The sequence below is a fragment of the Bufo gargarizans genome, chromosome 2, assembly GCF_014858855.1.
Source record: "Bufo gargarizans isolate SCDJY-AF-19 chromosome 2, ASM1485885v1, whole genome shotgun sequence".
NCBI lineage: Eukaryota > Metazoa > Chordata > Amphibia > Anura > Bufonidae > Bufo > Bufo gargarizans.
Window position 1 is genome coordinate 190,879,084 of NC_058081.1, and position 23,300 is coordinate 190,902,383.

The 23,300-nt window shown below is 44.3% G+C and overlaps 1 protein-coding gene across 1 annotated transcript; it reads right to left on the reverse strand.

Moving 5' to 3' along the window:
• Nucleotides 1-1,952: 1,952 nt before the first annotated feature.
• On the reverse strand, nucleotides 1,953-21,998 carry LACTB (lactamase beta). The gene is made up of 6 exons (XM_044279805.1): nucleotides 21,716-21,998; nucleotides 16,130-16,196; nucleotides 15,239-15,429; nucleotides 13,144-13,465; nucleotides 8,737-8,902; nucleotides 1,953-2,536 (listed from the first exon to the last, which is right to left on the reverse strand). Exons 1-6 carry the CDS (start codon nucleotides 21,899-21,901, stop codon nucleotides 2,029-2,031), a joined length of 1,440 nt encoding a protein of 479 aa, XP_044135740.1. The 5' UTR covers nucleotides 21,902-21,998; the 3' UTR covers nucleotides 1,953-2,028.
• Between the last annotated feature and the right edge of the window lie 1,302 nt (nucleotides 21,999-23,300).

Genomic DNA, 23,300 nt, shown 5'->3' on the forward strand with positions numbered 1-23,300 from the left:
GGCCAAATGCACACAGCCGTGAGCGGTCCGTGGAACCACGGGCTGGATTCCTGCTGAGAGCAGGAGCGCACGGCGTTATTGGTTGCTATGACGCTGTGCGCTTCCTGCTCTCAGCAGGAATCCAGCCTGTGGTTTCATGGACCGCTCACGACCGTGTGCATTCGGCCTAAAGCTGAAACATTTTTATGAACCGGTAAGGTGCTATGGTGTCTAGATTCCACCCCCCCCCCTCCCCCAACATAATATCCTGGATGGACCTGGGTTCCTTTACCTCTTCAATGCCCTTAGTTGAACGTACTGCTTTTAGGAGTTTCTCTGTGTCTTCTATAGGGAAACATGGTCTACCACTTATTTCACCTTCTTCAGAAGACGATAGGGATGAATCATCACACTGCCCATATAATGAGGAATATATGTCGTCTTCATCAGAAACAGACAAATTATGTTCTTGTATAGTATTATGTCATCTAATTTTAGGCTTTTTTTTTTTTTTTTTTTTTTTTTTAGATGATAGGGTAGAAAATTTACTTCCAATTTGACTAGTGCCTGAAGACATTTGTAAAAAGATGACTATTCTTCAGCCACTGTTTTATCAAAACATGGCTGACAAATCCTCTTCCCCCATTCAGATGACAACCCAGTTTTACAAAGAACACGTTCCTTTATTCTTCCATTTTGTCACCACCTTCCTAGGTTTTGTCTGTAATACATTAGTATAAGTACATAATCAGAGAGAAGTACAACGTTATGCCCAGAACACTCACCCCTTTAGAGGTACCAAGGCTAGAGGGACTGCAGACTCTTCCACATGCTTTTCCTCCTCCATGCTGCTTCTGCTACTGCACCAGAGCGCTGCTAGGACGCCGACTTAACATCCACAATGCACCCTTCTCATAGGCGCTTCTGTGATGACGTCACGTTCTACGCTGTCCGCTGGTCACGTGACACATGCCGCTCTCCCCGGCCTAACTTCTTGCCGGAAGCTCCTCCTCCCCCTGGGGTTCGGAAGTCTGTGCCTTTAGCGCATCACCGATGCCGCCAGGCACTGCATGCTCCAACACACAAAGTACTTCCTCTGGAGTTTTGCTGTGCCTCTGCCCGTCCCTTTCAGCGAACCAGAAATGCCGCAATATAATCCTGGGAACGGCAGGTATGATGGGGAGAAATCCAGCCCACTATAAGGGTCAGCGTAGGACAATGATGGCTAACCTTGGCACTCCAGCTGTGGTGAAACTACAGCATCCTCCATTTATTTCTATAGAGTTCTGAGAGCAGCCAAGCAAGGGGGGCATCTTGGGAGTTGTAGTTTTACCACAGCTGGAGTGCCAAGGTTAGCCATCACTGGCGTAGGAGCACCACCAGAGGGAGGGAACCTGAAAGGTACAACTCGGTCATAGTTCTATGGGTCACATAACCGCTTATGGCCATTTAGGTAATTTTAATATAAATTAGCAAACTTATTAAGTAATGCACGTGAGCACTGAAAACACAATGTACAGGCAGCTGGACAGTGTAGCTCAGTGAATGAGAGAAGTTAATACGTGCAGAAGCCAATGGAGTATGATGCCTAGTGCACTGGGATGTAACAATATAGTGCAGGGATGGCCAACCTGCAGCTCTCCAGCTGTTGCAAAACTACAACTCCTAGCATGCCCAGACTGTCTGCAACAGGGATGCTCAACCTGCGGCCCTCCAGCTGTTCCAAAACTACAACTCCCAGTATGCCTGGACATCCTACAGCTACTAGGGCATGCTGGGAGTTTTAGTTTTGCAACAGCTGGAGGGCTGCAGGTTAAGCATCCCTGGTCTACAAATATCAGCCTACAGCAGGGCATGGTGGGAATTGTAGTTTTACAACAGCTGGAGATCCGCAGGTTGGCCAGGCCTGATATAGTGCAAACCTACTGTATGAAACATGAAAATGCGGTTTAATGTAACTTAAACCAAGAATGTATTTATTTTTATTTTTTATTAGTTTAAGTATTATAAAATCATTCCTTTAAAAATATGGATCCCAGTAGCTGCTGCTTATGACTGGGCTGACTTTGCCTTTTCAAATTCCAGTGCAATTTTTAAGGCCGTGCTGTTGAGCCCTGTACCCTGCATGTTGGCAATTATAGTCACCACGACCCCCCTTGGTGGGATCAATGTCTGATTGTCTTCCTCAGGTAGGATAAGCACGACACTGCTGGCTCCGACTGCTCCTCCCGTGTGCGATACGTAATGTTTTTGGCACTTGCATTGCCCAAAATCCTGCTTTGCCTCCACAGTTCCCCATCCCATGGCATACTTTCCATCCTTATCCCAAGACATTTCGGTATTGGAGACTTGTCGCCACATCATAGAAACAGTATCTGCTTTTAGATATCCTGGCAACCCTGTGGTTGTGTCCTTGGCTTGGTAGCTATACAGGAGGACATTTCCAAACCTCATCAGGTCATTCACAGTAGAAAGAAATCCTCCACCTGCCCATTTACAGGAGTTGTCAACATATGGACAGTTTATCAGACGCTTCTTGTCACTGAGACGGTAAAATCTGTAGGTGATAGACAAAAAGAAAATGTATGTATCATCAGAAAAACATTTAAATCAGACTTATATTTTATATATATTTACTACAGCCACCCCCAGGGAATGTTTTAAAAATCAAAAACATTTCTGCATGCTAAATCTAATTTAACTGAATGAGACATTCCCTTTAAAAGTGATTTCACATGCAGCAGAATTTGACTGGTAAAAGATAAAAATGCAGTATGTTCCTCAATAATAAGATATGAAGCATTATTTATATTGGTAGTTGCAAAAATCCAGGTGCACAGGTGACAAACACCATTCTGCTTCACCCCTATATTCTACTGCTGTCACAGAATCAAACAGAGGACTGCGGGCTGAAGAATACACACTGCCAGTGCTGTTTCATAGGTCACAGTCTGTTCATATGTAGTGGATGCGCTGCGTGAGTGCAGCAAATCTGCAGCGTTTTACATTGCCAGCAAAACGGATGAGAATTAAAAAAGTCATCCACATGATGCAAAAAAAAAAAAAAAGTCTGCAATGTAAATTCAGCTGTGGTGCGGCAGTGTGTCAATGGATGTGGATTTCACCCTTTGGTGAAATTCACATGTTGCGCATTTCTTGTAGATTTTTGGTGTGAATTCCACACTGCAAAATATGGTACAATACAAGTTTCTGGGATTATCCTAACACCTTCTACGTGGTGTGGATTTTTTAGATGCGGATTTCTTCCATCATCTTCAAAGCAGTTTATAGGGGTTTTCTGGGAGTATTAGGCCTATTGCAAACGACCGGATGGCTTTTTGAGTATTTTGCCATCTGCAAAAAAAAAAACGATCCGCAAAAAATACGGATGACATCCGTGTGCATTCCGTTTTTTGCGGAACGGAACATCTGGCCCCTAATAGAACATGTCCTATTATTGTCCGCATAACTGACAAGGATAGTACTGTTCTATCTTTGAACGGCACGGAAACTGAATGCATAAGGAGTACATTCAATTTTTTTTTGTTGACCCATTGAAATGAATAGTTCCATATACGGAACGAAAAGTAAAAAAGAGAGGCCTTACACTGATGAGAAGTCTCGTGAGATTTCGCGCAATAACTTCATAAATGAATTTGTACTGTTAAAAAAACGTTTCCGAACTCTGGTTCGGTTCCAAGGTACCACTTGGAACTGAACCCGAGTTCGGGAAATGTTTTTTTACAGTACAAATTAATTTATGAAGTTATTGTGCGAAGTCTCGCGAGACTTCTCAAGGCAATACCTTTGGCTCATCGGAGCCAATACATTCTGATACTGTACGGAGCTCCTGCTCCGTACAGTATTAGAATTAAGTTTTATGCAAATCGACTTCGGATGTTGATTTGCTCATCCCTAGTCATCAGTATTCAAACTCCTGGAAAACCCCTTTAAATCTGTAAGTAAATCCACAACTGAGAAGTGTGTTGTAAAATGACATGCAAATTTCATCCTCTACAAATGTGCAACATGTGAACTTAGCTTTTAGGCCCGTCACATGAGTGGGTTTTCCGTACAGATGCAACGCGTGAATTGAACGCATTGCACCCGCACCGAATCCTGACCAATTCATTTCTATGGGTCTGTGTACATGAGCGTTGTTTTTCACACATCATCTCTGTGTTATGTGAGAATCGCAGCATGTTCTATTTTCAGCGTTTTTCACGCAGCCCTGGTCACATAGAAGTGAATGGGGCTTCCGTAGGGAACGCATTACATCCGTTTTTCACTGATGTTTTTTTTACGTGTATGAAAAACTGATAGCATCTGCGTGAAAAAAAGCAACCACTGAACGCAATCACAGAATAAACTGAAATAATTTGGTCCCAAAATCGTTCAAGTTTCACTGAATGTATTCTGAGGCAATCCGTAACGCTAGTGTGAAAGAGGTCTTACAATGCACAGGGTGAAATCCATGACAAATCCGCATGCAATATGTGGATTTTGCCATGGAAACTCTGCACATCTCAGTCAGTCAGAATAATTTTTTATTTTTTCCAAAAAATATAAATGTAGTAGTAATACTAGTAATATAAAAAAAAACTAGATAAATGTAGTATAGTTGTAATCATACTGACCCAGAGAATAAAGAGCACGGGTCAGTTTTATAGCATAGTGAACACTGTAAAAACAAAATCCATAATAATTTATTTTTCCCAATTCCACCCCATTTGGAATTTTCTCCATCTTCCATTGTCTGTAATGGTAAATGGTGCCATTACAAAGTACAACTTATCCCACCAAAAAAAAAAAAATGCCCTCATATAGCTACGTGAACAGAAAAAATAAAAAAAGCTAGGGTTCCAGGAAGGCAGAGAGTAAAAATAAAACACATTGCCTGGTAATGAAGAGGTTAACGAAACTAATTCACTAGTACAAAATGAAACACTTCTGCAAAAAAACAAGCTTCATAAAGGGAAGCATTTTGTGGAAGGTTTCAGAAGATAAATGATGTGAATCATGTGCTATGATCATTTCATAGTGAAGTGTTCATACAAAAGGATTCCTATATAGGAAAATATTATCGGTGATTGGCTGCACTGATGTTGTCCAGGTCTACGGTTACGTAATTGGCTGCAGTGGTCTGCTGTATTTGTAAACCAGCAGCAGCAGGACCGAACCAGCCCCGCAGAGAACAGCAATGGATAAAGAGATTTCTAATTATCTCAGACAACCCCTTTAAATGTATACTTGTCTGTAACAAAAAAAATGCAGATGCACAGCATAGCCAGCAGAGGGCAATAACATCACAGGGAGGCTGAAAGGAAAATATGGAAACAAAAGATAATTGCAAAAAGATTGTAACATTGCAAAACCTGTCTTCTGAACTGTTCCTCAGCTAAAATGTATGTATTAGGAAATGACTATAAATCAAATTCCCTAATATAGTGGTTCCCAGTGAGCGGCTCAAGAGCTTTATTCAGTTCTCAGGCCCTCAGACATATTTGAGATATGCAAATTTTCCAAAAGGCCTCTTCCAAAGGAAAGGTGCAATCAGATTGGTTCTTTTCCACCAGTTTTGATACATCTCCCCCTATGTGTGAATGTCTAAAAGGTACTTTCACACTAGCATTTTTCTTTTCCGGCATTGAGTTCCGTCCTAGGGGCTCTATACCGGAAAATAACTGATTAGTTATATCCCCATGCATTCTGAATGGAGAGCAATTCGTTCAGGATGTCTTCAGTTCAGTCTTTTTGACTGTTCAGAACGGAGATAATACAGCAGCATGCTACGGTTTTATCTCCGGCCAAAAATCCGGAACACTTTCTGGATGACACCGGAAAGACGGATTCGGCATTTCAATGCATTTGTAAGACGGATCAGGATCCTGATCAGTCTTAGGGCTCTTTCACACTTGCGTTTCTTCTGGCATAGAGTTCCGTCGTTGGGGGCTCTATGCCGGAAGAATCCTGATCAGTTTTATCCTAATGCATTCTGAATGGAGTGAAATCCGTTCAGGATGCATCAGGATGTCTTCAGTTCAGGACCGGAAAGTTTTTTGGCCGGAGAAAATACCGCAGCATGCTGCGCTTTTTGCTCCGGCCAAAAATCCTGAACACTTGCCGCAAGGCCGGATCCGGAATTAATGCCCATTGAAAGGCATTAATCCGGATCCGGCCTTAAGCTAAACGTCGTTTCGGCGCATTGCCGGATCCGACGTTTAGCTTTTTCTGAATGGTTACCATGGCTGCCAGGACGCTAAAGTCCTGTTTGCCATGGTAAAGTGTAGTGGGGAGCGGGGGAGCAGTATACTTACCGTCCGTGCGGCTCCCGGGGCGCTCCAGAGTGACGTCAGGGCGCCCCACGCGCATGGATGACGTGATCGCATGGCACGTCATCCATGCGCATGGGGAGCTCTGACTTCATTCTGGAGCGCCCCGGGTGCCGCACGGACTGTAAGTATGCTGCTCCCCACTACTACTATGGCAACCAGGACTTTAATAGCGTCCTGGCTGCCATAGTAACACTGAACGCATTTTGAAGACAGATCCGTCTTCAAATGCTTTCAGTTCACTTGCGTTTTTCCGGATCCGGCGTGTAATTCCGGCAAGTGGAGTACACGCCGGATCCGGACAACGCAAGTGTGAAAGAGCCCTTACAAATGCAATCAGTTGGCATACGTTTTGACGGATCCGGCAGGCAGTTCCGGCGGCCCTAAGGCTACATTCACACAACCGTTTTAAGAACAATGGTTGTTTATGGAGTTATTCACACGGCTGTTTTTTTTTTTTTTTTTTTTTGACAGCCCATAAATAATGGCCATCAAAAAATAGGATGTCCTATGTTGTCTATTTTCACAGAACGATGGCCCTATACAATTGATGGAGAACGTTTCTCAGAAAGGGATGGGTAAAAAAATGTTTGCCTTGTCGTGTAAATGTAGCCTAAAGGGTGGAAGTAGTTACAGAACACTACTGGCCGCTGTATGCGCATTCTTTGTGGGGAGGGTTACTCCAGGACACACATTTATTGTGCAGACTTAGACAAAAATTCATGATTGTGGCATGTTTTTGTGGTTTCTTGACCACTGCTCCCAGCATTCCTTCATGCTGAAGGATTCCTCATACATCTGTGCCTGGGGTGGGAGGCGCTTTACTGAAAGCTACAGGAATAATGTTGCAGACCAGTAAAGAAGGTACTAGGCAATGGCAAGTGAACAATCCAAAAGGTACATTAATCTATGAACATAAAACTCACCGTCCCACGTCATTCTGATACCCATCAATAACTACTCATACTGTCAGTTTGGATGGGATGAGACGTAAGATTCAGATGGGTACTGCGCTTGATGTACAGTTCCGTTTGTTTCTTTTCAGTACTACCATATAATGAAGGAGATCTTCAGGTTCCTTTGTGTAAAGCCTCATATGCACATGGGCATTGCAAATCGTGAATCCACAAAATACAGATACCGACTGTGTGCATCCTGCAGATTCCTCAGTCATTATTATAGAAATGCCTATTCTTGTACGCAAAAACAGACAATACAATATGTTCTATAATTTGCGGAACGACCGCACGAATGCAGACAGCACACTGATAACATCTTTTTGCTGTCCACATTTCTTGTGACCCCATAGAAATGAATGGGTCTGCCTGTGATCCACAAAGAATGTGGATGGGGCACAGATCCAAATACGGTGGTATGCATGAGGCCTTATTGCTCTCCAAATTTCCAGCCCCCCTAGGCGTCCAACAGCTGAGTCAACAAGTCTGAATCTGTGACAGAATCAGATATAACTACGCAATTCTCTTATTACAAAGAATAAGAAAGCATACTAGTGTGAGCAGGGAGCTTTCCAGCCACAAAGCTGTGCGATGTACAGTACACACAGAAAGTAGAAATGTTTTTTGTAGAAAAATACCATACAATACACTAGGAGACCTATGAATAAATGTCTGGCCATAATTCCAAGAATATGGATTCTGTTGCTTGGACTACTTTGCACTGACTCGGTATATAAAGGCTGCAGCTTTTTTGAGCACTGCACACTACTACCTCAGCACTGATAGCAGTGGTTTATAAAAGCTTACATTTGCTCACATGTTCAGAATTATCTTTTACTGAAAACTACTGTGAGGGTGCCAGTGGCAGATTTGTGGAGCAGATTCTGCACTGTAAATCCATATGAAATTACAGCACAACACGTGTGAACAGAGTTTTAGAAATGTTCCACGTAGAAAAGCAAGCATGCTGTAGATTTTCAAATCTGTTGCATGCTTAAAAGGGGTTATCCAACTCCTATAATGCCCCCCAAAATGCCTGGACACCTCATACAGGTTATACTTACCCTGGCACCGGCGTCGCTGCATCTCCCCATTGCGCGGATCAAAACATCCAGCGCGGGGCAGGGACCTGCCAATAGCAGGCCCCGACAGGGACGAGCCTCCATAGCGTCTCCCATGATGCTAGGGAAGCTGTGGGCAACAGAGGCAGTGCGGGCATCAGGAGTGACGCGGGTGTCGGGGAGCAGGGTAAGTATAACCTGTATAAGGGGCTGGGCATTATGGGTGTTGGATAACCCCTTTAATCTGTTACAGAAATGCATCAGCTTTCATCACTTCTGTGTATCGGGGTGTAGTTTGCAGTGAATCTGCACTAAGCGTATTATGTATTAGGAATAATAAATTATTTGGCGACTGAGGCATTTTTTGCTGCATATGTTTTCTCTCCTTTCTGCTTGAACTGCACATACCTTGCTCTGTTGTATATAATCGGTTCATGTTCCTCAGGAAGAGTGTTTCTCATGCCCAGATCTTTAAACATCTGCTGCATATACTCCAGAAACTTGCGTCCCGAGGCACGCTCGACTACAGCACTTAATAATGTCCATGCATGGGTAGAATATAGGAACTGTGAACCTACAGAGGAAACAACAAACTTAATAGGGATTGAATAAATAGTCGAGCAGTGACAAAATAAAAAGATATTAGAGATGTTCCTTCCTAATCACTGCAGTTTCATCACATCTTTTATGAGGGCTTGAAAATTATCACTTCTTTGCAGCACATCTCACTGTGCAAAATAGCAGATGTGCTGCGGCCACTATTGAAAAGGTAATGGGATTGGTGGGGAATGAATGATCACACATTTAATCCACTCCCAGTTATCGGCTGAAAATAAGGCTAATCTCACACTAGCGGCAGCCTTCTCCGGCAGGCTGTTCCGGTGGGTAAACAGCATGCCGGACTGTGTTGCCGCTAGTGCAGCATGCCGCCGGAAGTCCACTCCGATCCCATTGACTATAATGGGGGCAGGCCGGCCGCAGCATGCCAAGTGTGCCGAGAGGTGGACAGAATAAAACTACGACATGTCTTAATGTAGCCTTAATGAGTGATGAATAACTTGCCATATGGTGGATTGCTGCTAGCTATAGGCAGGCACCCATGGAAAAGGAACCTTGGATATAAGTGCCAGTCGTCCACATTTTCCTAATAAATGCTTTCCCTATCAGATGTACCTGGACATTTTAAACCCCTGGTCGCCAGGACAATTTTTACAGTTTTGACATGTACAAATAAAACCTAAATTACAAAATAAAGAAAATCTTACTAACCCCTTCCTCATATATTTTCTGAAAAAAGACACTTTGTCACAATGCCACTCAGCACTTTATACACAGATACCTTCATGAAACTTGTAGTTTTATGAAAAATGTGTAGTTTTTCACAAAAAAAAAAAAAAGTGACATTAGCAGGTAAAAGTGTAACCCAGGCAGAAAGATATGCAGACTACACCTCTTAAAAATAAGCGTTCAACATGGGCAGAGTTCACACATACAACTTTACGTGCACATATTTTCATAAAACCAACAGAACTGGAAAGACTAGTTTTAAGCTGGAATTTGTTTTAAAGTAGTAGCCTAAACAGACAACCATGTCCACATTCAGGTAACTTTGTGACTAACAGGAATAATGTATCATAACTATCATTTGGACCTAAAACCTACAGCCAAGCAGAAGTTTACACATAAAAAAGCAAATGTCAAATATTAAGGTGTACAAATCTCATATATACCACAAGCTTAGACATCAGAGCTTGTGCTCTTAAAATCATTGAAACAAAGTCAATTTATTGTATGGTCATCATCCACTTGTGTTAAAAATGTATACTGTACACAGAAAACCGCTTCGAGGGTAGAAAGCATACAGTGTAATAAATTCTAATCTAATCATTGATACACAAAAATACCTTCATACAACTTTCCGGCAAACAAAACTGGACAGACTAGCACAGTCCTTATGCAGAAAAACGTAAGATGTGAGGATTCATACATGCCACACGTCTACATTCAATGCTGCCTATGTTACTGAAATGCAATAACTGCAAGAGAGCGCCAACCACCTTTTTCATGCAAGTACGTGGAATTACGTAGTATATCATTCCCATCCTCCTATACTGTAATGATAAATTCCTAAACCTCACATAAATAAACAAACAGATCAGCGGCACTCCAGCAGGCCACCTCAGTGCATCCCTGGGAGAACAAGGCCTTTTCTGCGGTGCACGCAGTGTCAGGGCTCATGCACATGACCATATGTATTTGCGGTCCGCACAAAATACGGATGACGTCCGTGTGCATTCTGTATTTTGTGGAGTACTATCCAATAATAAGACATGTTCTATTTTTTGGAATAGAAATTAGGGATCGACCGATATTGATTTTTTAGGACCGATACCGATAATCTGTGAACTTTCAGGCCGATAATTTATACCGATATTCTGTGAATTGTCATTTAAAAATAAAATAATTCCTACACAAATCTGCTGAAAATGAATGTTTATTGTTAACGTGTATTTTTTTTGTTGCAAATCTTTATTTTTCATTTATAATTAATATTTTGGTTTTTTTTTTTTTTTTTTTTACTAACAGCCCCCTTAGGCTAAATGCACACGATCAGGATTGCGTGCGGATTTGCATGCGGAAAATCCGCACTGCAGGTCAAGTACATTTTATTCTATGAGAATTTGAAATTCTCAGTGCACACAATGCAGATTTTTTCCAGTGAGGAGCTGTTAACTACCGCAGATTGCAGCTACTTGTCATAGAGGTCGGGAGCCGGCTATGTGATTCTGCAGCTAGCTCCTGCCTCCTGTTGAATTTGAATGAATGAGAGAGTTATCTTCATTGGTGGCGCAGTGGCCACAGCCCCTCCCCTTCTCCTCCCTCCTCTCATTGGTGGCAGCAGCACAGGGTGGAGGGAGACACTGCTTCCTTCTCCCCTGTGCTGCTGAGGGAACACTGAGTGCGCTGACAGCAGCACGATCCTTGTTCCCAATACGTTATCGGAATATCGGCAAAATAGATGCCGATACCGATAACATTAAAAATCCTGAATATCGGCCGATAATATCGGTAAAACTGATAATCGGTCGATCCCTAATGGAAATACGGAAACGGAATGCACACGGAGTACCTTCCATTTTTTGTGTGGACCCATTAAAATGAATGGCTCCGCATAGGGTCCGCAATAAAAAACAGAACAGATAAGAAAAGAAAATACGTTTGTGTGCATTAGCCCTCAGGCTGTAGCTTGTGAGCCCCCATCTAGACCTTCAGAAATTAAGAAGAGTGCAGCACTGCATGTCATGGTGACAATATAGTGATCCTTTATTCACCAGCAGCCCGGCCACTATGACATGGAGTGCTGCGGTTTCCTCAGATAATGCATCAACTAAGGCAACTTTTAGACAGATATAATATGGGTGCTTTATTACTCCAGTATTAAGGGCTGAACACCTGAACCCCCTGTACTTCAGCAGAAAATGAGGCAGAACACTTTACCTCTGGTTCTGAAGAACCACGGAAGGTCTGGGTGTTCCATCCATAATGTTGGGTACAAACAATCCCTGGTATTACATCAGTCTGAAAAGTGGCTGAATCTGTCAGAAATATATTAGGCATTCCTCTCCAGTGATAATCATTATTGCTATTACAACAGTGTACACCTTGTATCGCTAGAGACGTATGGGATCATTTATCAAACTGGTGTAAAGTAGAACTGGCTTAGTTGCCCAAAGCAACCAATCATTTTCCAAAGGAGCTGTCAAAATAAAAGGTGAACTCTGATTGGTTGCTATGGGCAACTAAGCCAGTTCTACTTTACTCCAGTTTAATAAATGACCCCTGTAGTCTGTATATTTTACTCTATAGCTCAGGTCTGGACAGGATAAGGACAGTGTAAAATATTATTTATTGATGTTGTGCTTGGTGCATTGGAGCCCTTGGACAGCCCATTCATCCAGAATTTTTTTTCTTTCTTCAAACAGGTTGTCTAAGTGTTTAATACTGGAGGGGGTATCTGATTGGTGGGGGTCTGACTCCCGGCAACCCCACCAATTAGCTTGTGGAGTGCAGAGGCCAGTGACATCACATTCATCGTTCACATGGCCTAGGTGCAGCTCAGTCCCATTCAAGTGAATGGGACTGAATTGCAATATCAAGCACAGGCTCGGTCCAATGGACGGCATTGTGCTTAGTAAGCTCCAAGGAGTTTGCAATACTTACTGGAGCGCAGCAGACTCTTCAAACACCACCAATCACATACTGATGACCTATTCTGAGTATAGGGCATCAGTATTAAAGACTCGGACAACCTCTTTAATTCCTCCACCAATCGGTAACTATGATTGGTGGGTCATGTGCGCCGCTGCAGCTAATAACTGGCCTCAGCGATGATGTGTATGCAAGCGGTACATTACTGCTGGTTCATGTGCTGCTTGGGGACACATCAACACTGAGGCCAATGATTGGCTGCTACGCTGCATGTGACCCTGTCTGTGTGGAAGCTGATGGCGGGACTAAAAATGCATTGATGACAGCCAAGGAGGCACATAGCTGGAACGGAGGGGAGCAAGTACAGTAAGTATAAATCTCTTCTCAGATGCCGAAGGAGGGTTGGAATTTAAAAAACAAATAAAATCCCGGACAGTCCCTTTAATATAAGCTGCTAGGCTATCCTATGGCCTTCAAAAGCAGTATATATTACAGTATGTGCCATTGTAAAGTGAAGGTGAATAAGAGACCTATGTAGCTGCACCCATAACCCTCAAATCATATCATATCAATGTCCCATGTACAGTGCAATATCAAGTCACCTACCAGGTTTAAACACCAAAGGATCAGTCTTAAAAAGTCCTAGAGCGTCTATCACACTGTTGAACTTGTCCTTAATATAGAACTCCTCAGGTTCCAAAGATGCCCTTTTCTGGGATTTTGCAGTATCCAGCGGCTTGAGCTTGTGCGGCTCCTCTGCCTTACTTGATTCGGTATCCTCCGGAGGGGTTTTCTCTGAGGTACTCACAACTGACACACTCGCTTCTGAGAATTTCTTCCCTATTTTCTTCCTGATTTTCTGGATATCCTTTTCATAATGTCTGATACCACTTAGGTGTGACACCAACAACCTGGTGGTTATTGTCACCTGGAAGTGAAATAGCCACAATTTAAGAAAATCAATGAAATTAATTAACCAGAAAAAGAACCGTCAAATTATGTGCTTCTAAGGGTGCCATCACATGTGGTGGACTAATCCGCCAGAAAATAGCCACATAGAGACTTCCTATGGGGCCAAGTGTCAATGGCTGCCCTGTGTTCTGCTGTGTATATAATGATGCGGTGCGGCTTTTCTAAAGGAGAATGTTTCCATTAATTTCAATGGGGGATGCAACCCGCACAGAAATCTGCACCTGCGTATTTACTGGCAGGTTATTCCACCACTTGTGAAGGCATCCTAAAGAGGAACACACATATGGTTTACTATACTTGTATGGAGTCCATGTAGCTACCAAGGGAGCAGGCATGGCCCCCATTCTCATTCTTAGGGCTCATGCACACGTCCGTATATATTTTGCGGTCCACAAAAAACAGATCCGCAAAAAATACAGATGACATCTGTGTGCATTCCGTATTTTGCGGAACAGAACAGCTGGCCCCTGATAGAACAGTACTATCCTTGTCCGTAATGGGGATAATAATAGGACATGTTCTATTTTTTTGCGGAACAAGAATACGGACATATGGAAATAGAATGCACACGGAGTAACTTCCGTATTTTTTTTTGCAGACGCATTGAAATTAATGGGTCCGCATACGGTCCGCAAAAAAAATGGAGCGGACACGGAAAGAAAATACGTTTGTGTGCATGAGCCCTTAAAATAATGGGGGGAAAAACTGACTCCCAGTAAAATCTCTTTTCTGTTTTTCTCCTTTGTTTCCTTATTTCCTTTGCGGCTGTGTCCAGTGGCAGTGGTCAGACTGCCCTGTGTTACCCCTGCATCTCCCCATGCATTATGTCAGGTCAGGCACTATCGCCTGATACAGGCTATCTTCTTATGTAGGTCAAATATGTCAACTAACAGGGGCGGATTGGCCATAGACGAAATTTCCCAGGGGGCCACCTGGTCCCTCCTCACGGCCGGCCAGTGGAAGTTTCTGGGAATTTATTTTGTGCTGCTGGCAGTATTTTGTGATGGACTGTGGTATTTGGCTCTGTTGGGGTGGTATAATGTGCCACAATATGGTATTGCTGGCCCTGCCTTCCATCAATTTGGACCCGACTACACAACGGAGCAATTTTTTGTATTTTTTTCCAGGGCCATTTTTTAAGGTCCCAGTCCGCCCCTGTTAACGAATATAAAAAAGAAGTTGGATATAGATCCATATGCTCTTACAAAAGTCAGCTTCTCCACCCAAAAATTTCAACTCTCATCAGCCCCATTCACACATGCAGGGTAACCCAAATATGTTCTGGAGTTTACTCGGAGGACTTTACCCAGACTTTTCCTCCCTAGAGCCTAGTACTAACTCCGGCTTCTGTCCAAGTTAGTGCATGTGTGAACACAGCAGTGTTCCGCAAAATCCCAGAGGGCGTGTTGAAATACCCACCTCATGCCTATGCACCCAGGAACATCTCACATGTGAAAGGGCAACTCCAGTAAATCTCCGGACCTGAGATTCCTGACATTTTCCAGGGTTTATGTGAAAACTGAAAAACCCTCGGATGGCGTTTGTACTCCAATGGCGGTGTCTGCCATTATCAGATATGTTAATGTGTATCTAAGCACATATAATAAACTGAGTATCGGAGAAGAGCAGTATCTTTGTGTTCAGAGAGGGTTACAAAGCCCTTCCGGCAGAATTTCACTACTGTACTGCTTTGTTCCTAACAGTAAATTAATATCGGCACTGTCCACACCTTTTCACCTTCAAACTCCTTTTCTGGGAACTCCGGTACATACTTCTGCACTGGTGCATCTAGATCTAGACGACCCTCCTCCCACAGTTTGGCCACTGCCGCCATAGTAAAGGATTTGCTGATACTGGCTACACGCATGACACTGTCTGGTGAACATGGAATCCGGTTCTCCACATCGGCAAACCCAAGCCCTATAGGAAAGAAGCACAGCATTCACTCCTGCTTAAGTGATTAGAAGATTTCACAAATAATCTGAATGCCATCCCTCTAAGTCTTACAGCGGTCTTAACTCCCCTACAAACCCTTAATGTTCTGGCTTTTTACTGCAAACATTTAGAGGAATATAACCAGTTAGTCTAGGCAGAGATTTATTTTTATTTTAAACACTAAAACAAGCCTATTTCCCTTAAATCAGCATTTACCAAAAAAGTGGATATGTGACGAGGGGCTCCTACAACACCTGAGACCCTCTTTCGAGGAATGAGCATGCCCATGTCTTACAAGGTCACATATTTCACAACGTGGGGTCGCCCACAGTATTCCCCTTCACTTGTGGGTCCTAAGAGGAGGACCTCATTTAGAGCTTATGGACAGAGGTTGTATTTTTAGGACTACCACTTTAAATGTGTTACCAAGCAAATCCACATTTCACTGCAACGTATGATGAATATGTGGAGAACAAGCCAAACAGACCCGGGCTTCTTGTGAACACAATAATATTGGATCAGGCTGCATAACACAATGAGCTTTCTGTACCTCATTTATCACTACCGTTTTCATAGAAAAATCCGGTTGTAATTGTGTTTTACCAAAACAAATGTCTTTGGGCCTTTTGTCTCCATCATGAGACCTGTGTAATGTTAGGTTAATAATCAGATGTGTCACACTTACCTTCTGACCAAACAGCTTGTCCGTCTACAGAAACGCCGACAACTATGCCCGGAGATCCCACTTCATCCTGAATAGTAGTAATAATAATCTTTATTTGTATAGCGCCAACATATTCCGCAGCACATTACAAACAAGAGGAATGAGGGCCCTGCTCGCAAGAGCTTACAATCTATTAAGGACATCGGGGTGACACAGAAGGTAATTGATTTGTACAATATTAACACAATATGGGAGTAGATACAACGCGGCATGAGCCGCCACCAGCCGATATCTCTTGTGCTTCTGACTGAATGGAGTGTGGTGAATACTGCTGGATGACAGGTCAGGTTCAGAAGGATGAGGGTGAAGGAGGAGTGAATGGAGAAGATTTAGGGTGCCCTCACACGCGGTGGAAATTTCAGCCAAAACTCCGGCGGCGCAGATTTTTAAAAAAGTTGTGGATTTTTTGGAGTGGATTTCTTGTATGAGAATCTCTCCATTCAATTCAATGGGAAAATGACTCTGCAGTGGGAAACAGTGCGGAAAAATCCGCAACATAATCCAGATGGATTTTTTTTCTGCAGAGTTACGCAGTGGAACACAATGCAAGGACAATTTTCAGCCCCAGAGCATAACATGGGGAAGAGGGAAGTAGGCCTGAAGCCTATGAGGCAGTAGAATGGCACAGGAGGTTGTGATAACATCACCGCAACCTCCTGCGCCGAAGGGTCTCAGGTGGCACCACAACGTGGTCACAAACGCCTGCATCAGGATGCCTGTATCCGTGACAATGTCATTGTGCCACATAAGATCTGGCGCAGGAGGTTACAATGACATCAGAGACAGGCCGGAAGAGGCCTGCATTGCAGACGACAGCGGGAAGCGGGAGTCAGATGAGTTTTTTTTTGTTTATTTTTTTTATATGTGGGCACAACTAGAGGCCTGAATACAGGCCGGAGCACTACAGTTGAGGGTCATTATAATACATCGGGCACTACTGGAGGCATTAATACAGGCCGGAGCACTACAGTTGAGGGTCATTATAATACATGGGGCACTACTGGAGGCATTAATACAGGCTGGAGCACTACAGTGGGCATTAATACAGGAATGGGGCACTACACGGAGGACACTATAATACATGGGGCACTACTGAGGCTGGAGTACTAGGAGGGGCATAATAATACATAGGGCATTACTGGGGTCATTAATACAGGACATGGCACCATAATACACTGAGCACTGCTAGGGGAATTAATACAGGCCGGAGCACTAGGAGGGGCATTATAATACACGGGGCACTAGGGTCATTAATACAGAATGAAGCACTCAACAGGGGGCATAATAATACATGAGGCACTACTTGGGGCAGTAATACAGGCCAGAGCACTACGGGGGAAAGAATTATAATACATGAGGCAATCAGGAGCACTACAGGGGGGGCATTATAATTGATGAGGCATTACTGGGGGTAACTCTGGAGCATTACAGAGGTGGGGGCATTATAATACATGGGGCACTACTGGATGCATTAATACAGGCTGAAGCACTATAATATAGGAGGCATTTTACAGGTGGGCATTATAATATAGGTGGCACTGTAGGGGGTTATGACTGCAGAAGGGCATTAAAACTACATAAGGGACTGCAGAGTGGGCATTATGAATACTGGGGACTTTAAAGGGGCGCATTATAACTACTTAAGCTACTACAGGGGACATAAAATATACTGGGGCCACTATAAAGAGCACTATAGCTACTGGGGACACTATAGGGGCTTTATTACTATTGAGGGCTCTATAGAAGGACTGCAGTAAACGATTTTAGAAATCGGGATATTCTATCGATTATTTTTTACGATTAATCAAGTAATCTAATAAGAAAAAATTAATTAATAGACTGTTTACCTTTATAAAAACACATCAGACACCCTGCCATCAGTCCCCAACACCCTTCTTTCCCCCTGTGCGATCAGCCCAAGTGCATCAGCTCCCCCCAGTGCTATCAGCACCACTATCCCCCTGTGCCATCAGCTCCGTTCCCACAGTGCCTTCAGCTCTCCCCCACCCTAGTGCCACCAGCTTGCCCCCCAGTGCCACCAGCTGCCCCCTCAAAGCCATCAACTGCCCCCCCCAGTGCCATGAGCTGCCACCTAGTGTGCCATCAGCTTCCCCTCAGTGCCACCAGCTTGCCCCCAATTGCCATCAGCTGCCCCCCAGTGCCACCAGCTTGCCCCCTAGGTGCCACCAGCTTGCCCCCTAAGTGCCACCAGCTGCCACCCCAGTGCCACCATCTGCCCCTCCTAGCCATGACCCCAGGAACAGTACTTACCTTTCCTGTAGGGGCACCACTCCACAGCTCCTCCATCTTCTTCTCAGCGCGCTGCACTGTCGTCCTGACGTCACACAGCGTCGGGTCATAGTGCGCGCTTACGTGCACTATGACCTGACGATGTGTCGGGAAGAAAGGGCAGCGCAGTGCGGGCCGCCGGGTGACCATGGAGTGGTAAGTAAAAGCAAGCGCTTCACTTCCGCTCCGTCGTCACTATGACACAAACGAATCCTCGATGCAAAAAATTTGCATCAAGGATGATTATTTTTTTGTCAAATTACTTGATTCAATCGAGTAAACATTTCAGCCCTACTCTATAGGGTTACCTTATAGATCAGCCTTATTACTACTGGGGGCACAATAGGGGCTTCTTAATTCTATAGGGGACATCATGGGGAACATTATAGCTATTGGTGGTACTTCAGGGGGCACTATTACTATTGAGGGCAGTTTGGGAGCTCTATTTGTATTGGGGAGGGTGCTATCTGTATGGAACTGTTATTTTTGGTCATTGGGGAACACAGCACAGTACTGAGGCGGCATCAGAAATTGGAGTTGGTGTTGAGAGGTGGGGATGATGATGAAAAGTGAGGAACCTAAGATTGTGCAGAGACAGAATCTTAGGTTCCCCACTAAAACTCTGCAGACAAGATGCGGCTGAAAAAAGTTGTCATGGTGGTCTGGTCTGAATGGAGAAGATGAGGAAAGAGAACGTTTACATCAGAAGATACATCACTGGGTATAATAGGTATGTGGTGCTACATTCTATTGTCAGCACCAAAATGGCCCCTCAACTGCCTACAGTATCTTAATGCTGATGCCATCTGCTTTCTAATGATGTGCTTGTCTAAGTTGTCCGATGGGCATGATTGCTGTATGCAAATGAAGTCAGGTTTGCTGCTCCCCCTTTCCGCGTCTGATTGATGGGCTGTTGTCATTTCCTTCATGCGAGATTCTACTTGAGATCTTGTGCATGGATCGCTCTCGCAAGATCTCAAGCAGGAATCGTGCATGATTGAAAAGAACAAGCCCAACAATCAAACATGAAGGGCGTGGCATTAAAGTTGCTGTACAACATTCATGCCCATCGGACAATTTAGACAAGCATATCATTAGAAATCAGATGGCATCAGCTATAAAGGTGCTGCGGCAGTTCAGGGGCCATTTTGGTGCCCACAGGTTCCCTTTTGTATTACAAATATTTTGTATTGTGTCGTATTTGAAATAAACACTGGAAATGTGCGGCCGAGTATGAGACCCAACAGCTCGGTCACGTGGCAGATCTCCCAGTGATTCTTCTACGATTCATTGAGGAACATGTATGAAAACTGGTGCAGCAAGAAAAACGAGTAGTTAACAATCAAGTCACAGTTTCAAAACTTACATATTGAAGGCTTACCTTCAGAAAATGCCATCAATATGAGAATGGAAGGGGTCCGACTCTTAGGACCCCCGCTGATCAGCTGTACGAAGAGGCCCCGACACTGTATGATTTTACGTTCATTGGTCACATGGCCTAGGCTCAGTTTAGCCCCATTAAAGTGAAAGGGGCTGAGCTGTAATACCAAACACAGCCACTATACAATGTATGGCGCTGTGGTTGGGAAGCTGAAAGGAGGCTGAGGCACTCACTGGAGCTCCTGTAAGAGCTGCGGCTTCCTAAAAACACACCCCAGCCAATCTCATATTGATGACCTATCCTGAGGATAGGTCATCAATATGGAAATCCTGGAAAACCCTTTACCCCATAAGGACATAGCCAATTTTCACCTTAAGGACTGCAAATCCGACATGTGTCACATTATGTGGTGATGACTTTGGAGCACTTACTTATCCAAGACATTCTGAGGCTACTTTCACACTAGCGTTCGGGGCTCCGCTTGTGAGTTCCGTTTGAAGGCTCTCACAGGCGTCCCCGAACGGATCCGTCCAGCCCTAATGCATTCTGAGTGGACCCGGATCCGCTCAGAATGCATCAGTCTGGCACCGTTTGTCCTCCGCTCTGCTCAGCAGGCGGACACCTGAACGCTGCTTGCAGCGTTCGGATGTCCTCCTGGCCGTGCGGAGGCAAACGGATCCGTCCAGACTTACAATGTAAGTCAATGGGGACGGATCCGTTTGAAGTTGACACAGTATGGCTCAATTTTCAAACTGATCCGTCCCCCATTGACTTTCAATGTAAAGTCTGGACAGATCCGTCTGAGGCTACTTTGACACTTAGAATTTTTTTTACAATATAATGCAGACGGATCCGTTCTGAACGGATCCACCGTCTGCATTATATGAGCGGATCCGTATCAGACGGATCCGCTCTGAACGCAAGTGTGAAAGTAGCCTTAGACTGTTTTCTCGTGACACATTGTACTTCATGTTAATGGTAAACCTTTATTTATATCTAAATCTATTTATTAAAAAAAAATCACTGAAAATTTTGAAAAAATTCACTATTTTCTAAATGTGCAATTTGCGGTCCCCAATGCATAGGCAATGTCTGTGCGGCGGCTGGGACGGATCAAGACCCATTCAACTTGAATGGGTCGGTGATCTGTCCGCACTGCAAAAAAATAGAACATGTGCATCCGTTCTGCACCGCAGCTCCAGATTGCGGACCCATTCCGCTGTTTGCCGGCCACGGCCGTGTGCATGAGGCCTTAAGGCTACGTTCACACCACCGGTAAACGGATCCAGCAGACAAAAGCCTGCCGGAGTTCACCAGATCCAGCATTATCGTTCACTGCTAGAGCCCATCGGCCAGCAACCTTCAGCACTCCGGCTGTGAAACTACAATTCCCAGCATGCTCTATTCATTTCTATTAGAGGTCTAAGAAGAGCAGAGCATGCTGGGAGTTGTAGCTTCGCAACAGCTAGAGGCTGCCAGCCTACCCCTGCCTTAGACTATAATGGGATTCAACACGAGAACCAGGTTTTGGACGGACACAAACCGCTGTGTGCATGGATCAGTTTACCGGTGGTGTGTGAACATAGCCCTAGAATTGATGTGCATAAGGCCCAACGAGTAATAGCAGCTGCAATAAAACAGGTCAATGGTTTAATATAGGGACTGGCTCCTCAGGATTCTGTCACACCAAGGAGGAGAAAAGGGCAAAACATTAGGTCTTGTAGCCTCCCAGTGCTGAGACACAATTGTAGAATGTCGCACACTACTCTGCGCCAGAACTCTCCCTGCGACATTCCACTACGCCTGTCCCATCGTGCGCTGCCCTGCGGACTATGTTGGCGCTATGGTCTGCGTTTATCCGCACAGCCCTGTCGTACCTTCACTCTCCTCAGCAGGTCCCTGCTCCTCTCTATAGCTGTCACGTAGGCCTCGCGGGTTTTCCTTCTTTTTTGTCCGTCTTCCTCCCCGGGCCCTTCCGCAACTCGAGCCGCTGCTACAGCGAGCCCTAGGCCGAGCAAGACCCGGGGAAGAGCGCGGGCAGGTCGCGTTATTCGGGAAAACATAGTTCCGGATCCCCAGCACTTCCAGGTCCGAACAGTGATACACAAACTCGGCGGTGTAAATCAGGAGACACCGAGGAGGGCTGGGCCTTGGATTCCCCTCTGCAGGGACGTGGTACACACCAAGGCTATAATAAAGTATCGCATAAGAAATTAGGAATAAACCAAATGTACAAATTCTGGGGGGTGTACTATACAGTATGATATATATTGTTTACATTAGTTATTTCTCTAAAATATTACTATGATTAGTGTAAAGCGCAGAATTATCCCATTCAATGTATTCATTATTTTACGTTTTAACCCTTGGGTATTTATTGTCCAGAGCCAAGGAACATTTAGGCCTCTTTCACACGAGCGTGACGGATTGGCTCCGGATGCGTTCAGTGAAACTCGCACCATTTTGCAAGCAAGTTCAGTCAGTTTTGTCTGCAATTGTGTTAAGTTTTTTCAGCGCGGGTGCAATGCGTTTTGATGAGTTTTAAAAAACTGAATGTTTACAAACAACATCTCCTAACAACCATCAGTGAAAAACGCATCGCACCCGCACTTGCTTCCAGATGTGATGCGTTTTTCACTGAAGCCCCATTCACTTCTATGGAGCCAGCGTTGCGTGAAAAAACGCAGAATATAGAACATGCTGTGATTTTCACGAACTGATGTGTGAAAATGTGTGAACTGATGTGTGAAAATAAACACTCATGTACAAAGACACATTGAAATGAATGGGTCAGGATTCAGTGCGGGTGCTATGCGTTCACGTCACGGATTGCACCCGTGCGGAAAACTCGCTCGTGTTAAAGGGGCCTAAGGGTTAGGCCCCTTGCAGAAGAGCGTGTCCGTTATTAGGTCCGGATGCGTTGCGAATGCGTTCAGTGTAAAATGTGCGATCGCAGGCAAAACTGAACTGCGATCGCGTTCAGTTTTTATCGCATGGGTGCAATGAGTTTTGCACGCTCGTGATAAAAAACTGACTGTATACAAACATCTCTTAGCAACCATCTGTGAAAAACGCTTGCGGATGCGATTTTCACGCAGCTCCATTCACTTCTATGGGGCCAGCGTTGTGTGAAAATTGCAAAATATAGAACATGCTGCGATTTTCACGCAACGCACAAGTGATGCATGAAAACCAACACATATGTACACAGCCCCATTGAAATGAATGGGTCCGGATTCCGTGCGGGCGCAATGGGTTCTCATCACGCATTGCACCCGCGCGGAATACTCGCTCGTGTAAAAGGGGCCTTAGGATAACACATGGACAGTACACATGGCCATATGAGCCTCACCTTTCATTTGTTTTACTTATAGGAGCTAAATACCTGTACCTTGCGGGGTACCCCCACTGATGCTGCCACCGTTTCGTTTTTTGGTTTTTTTTAAACATCGCCCGCTGCGC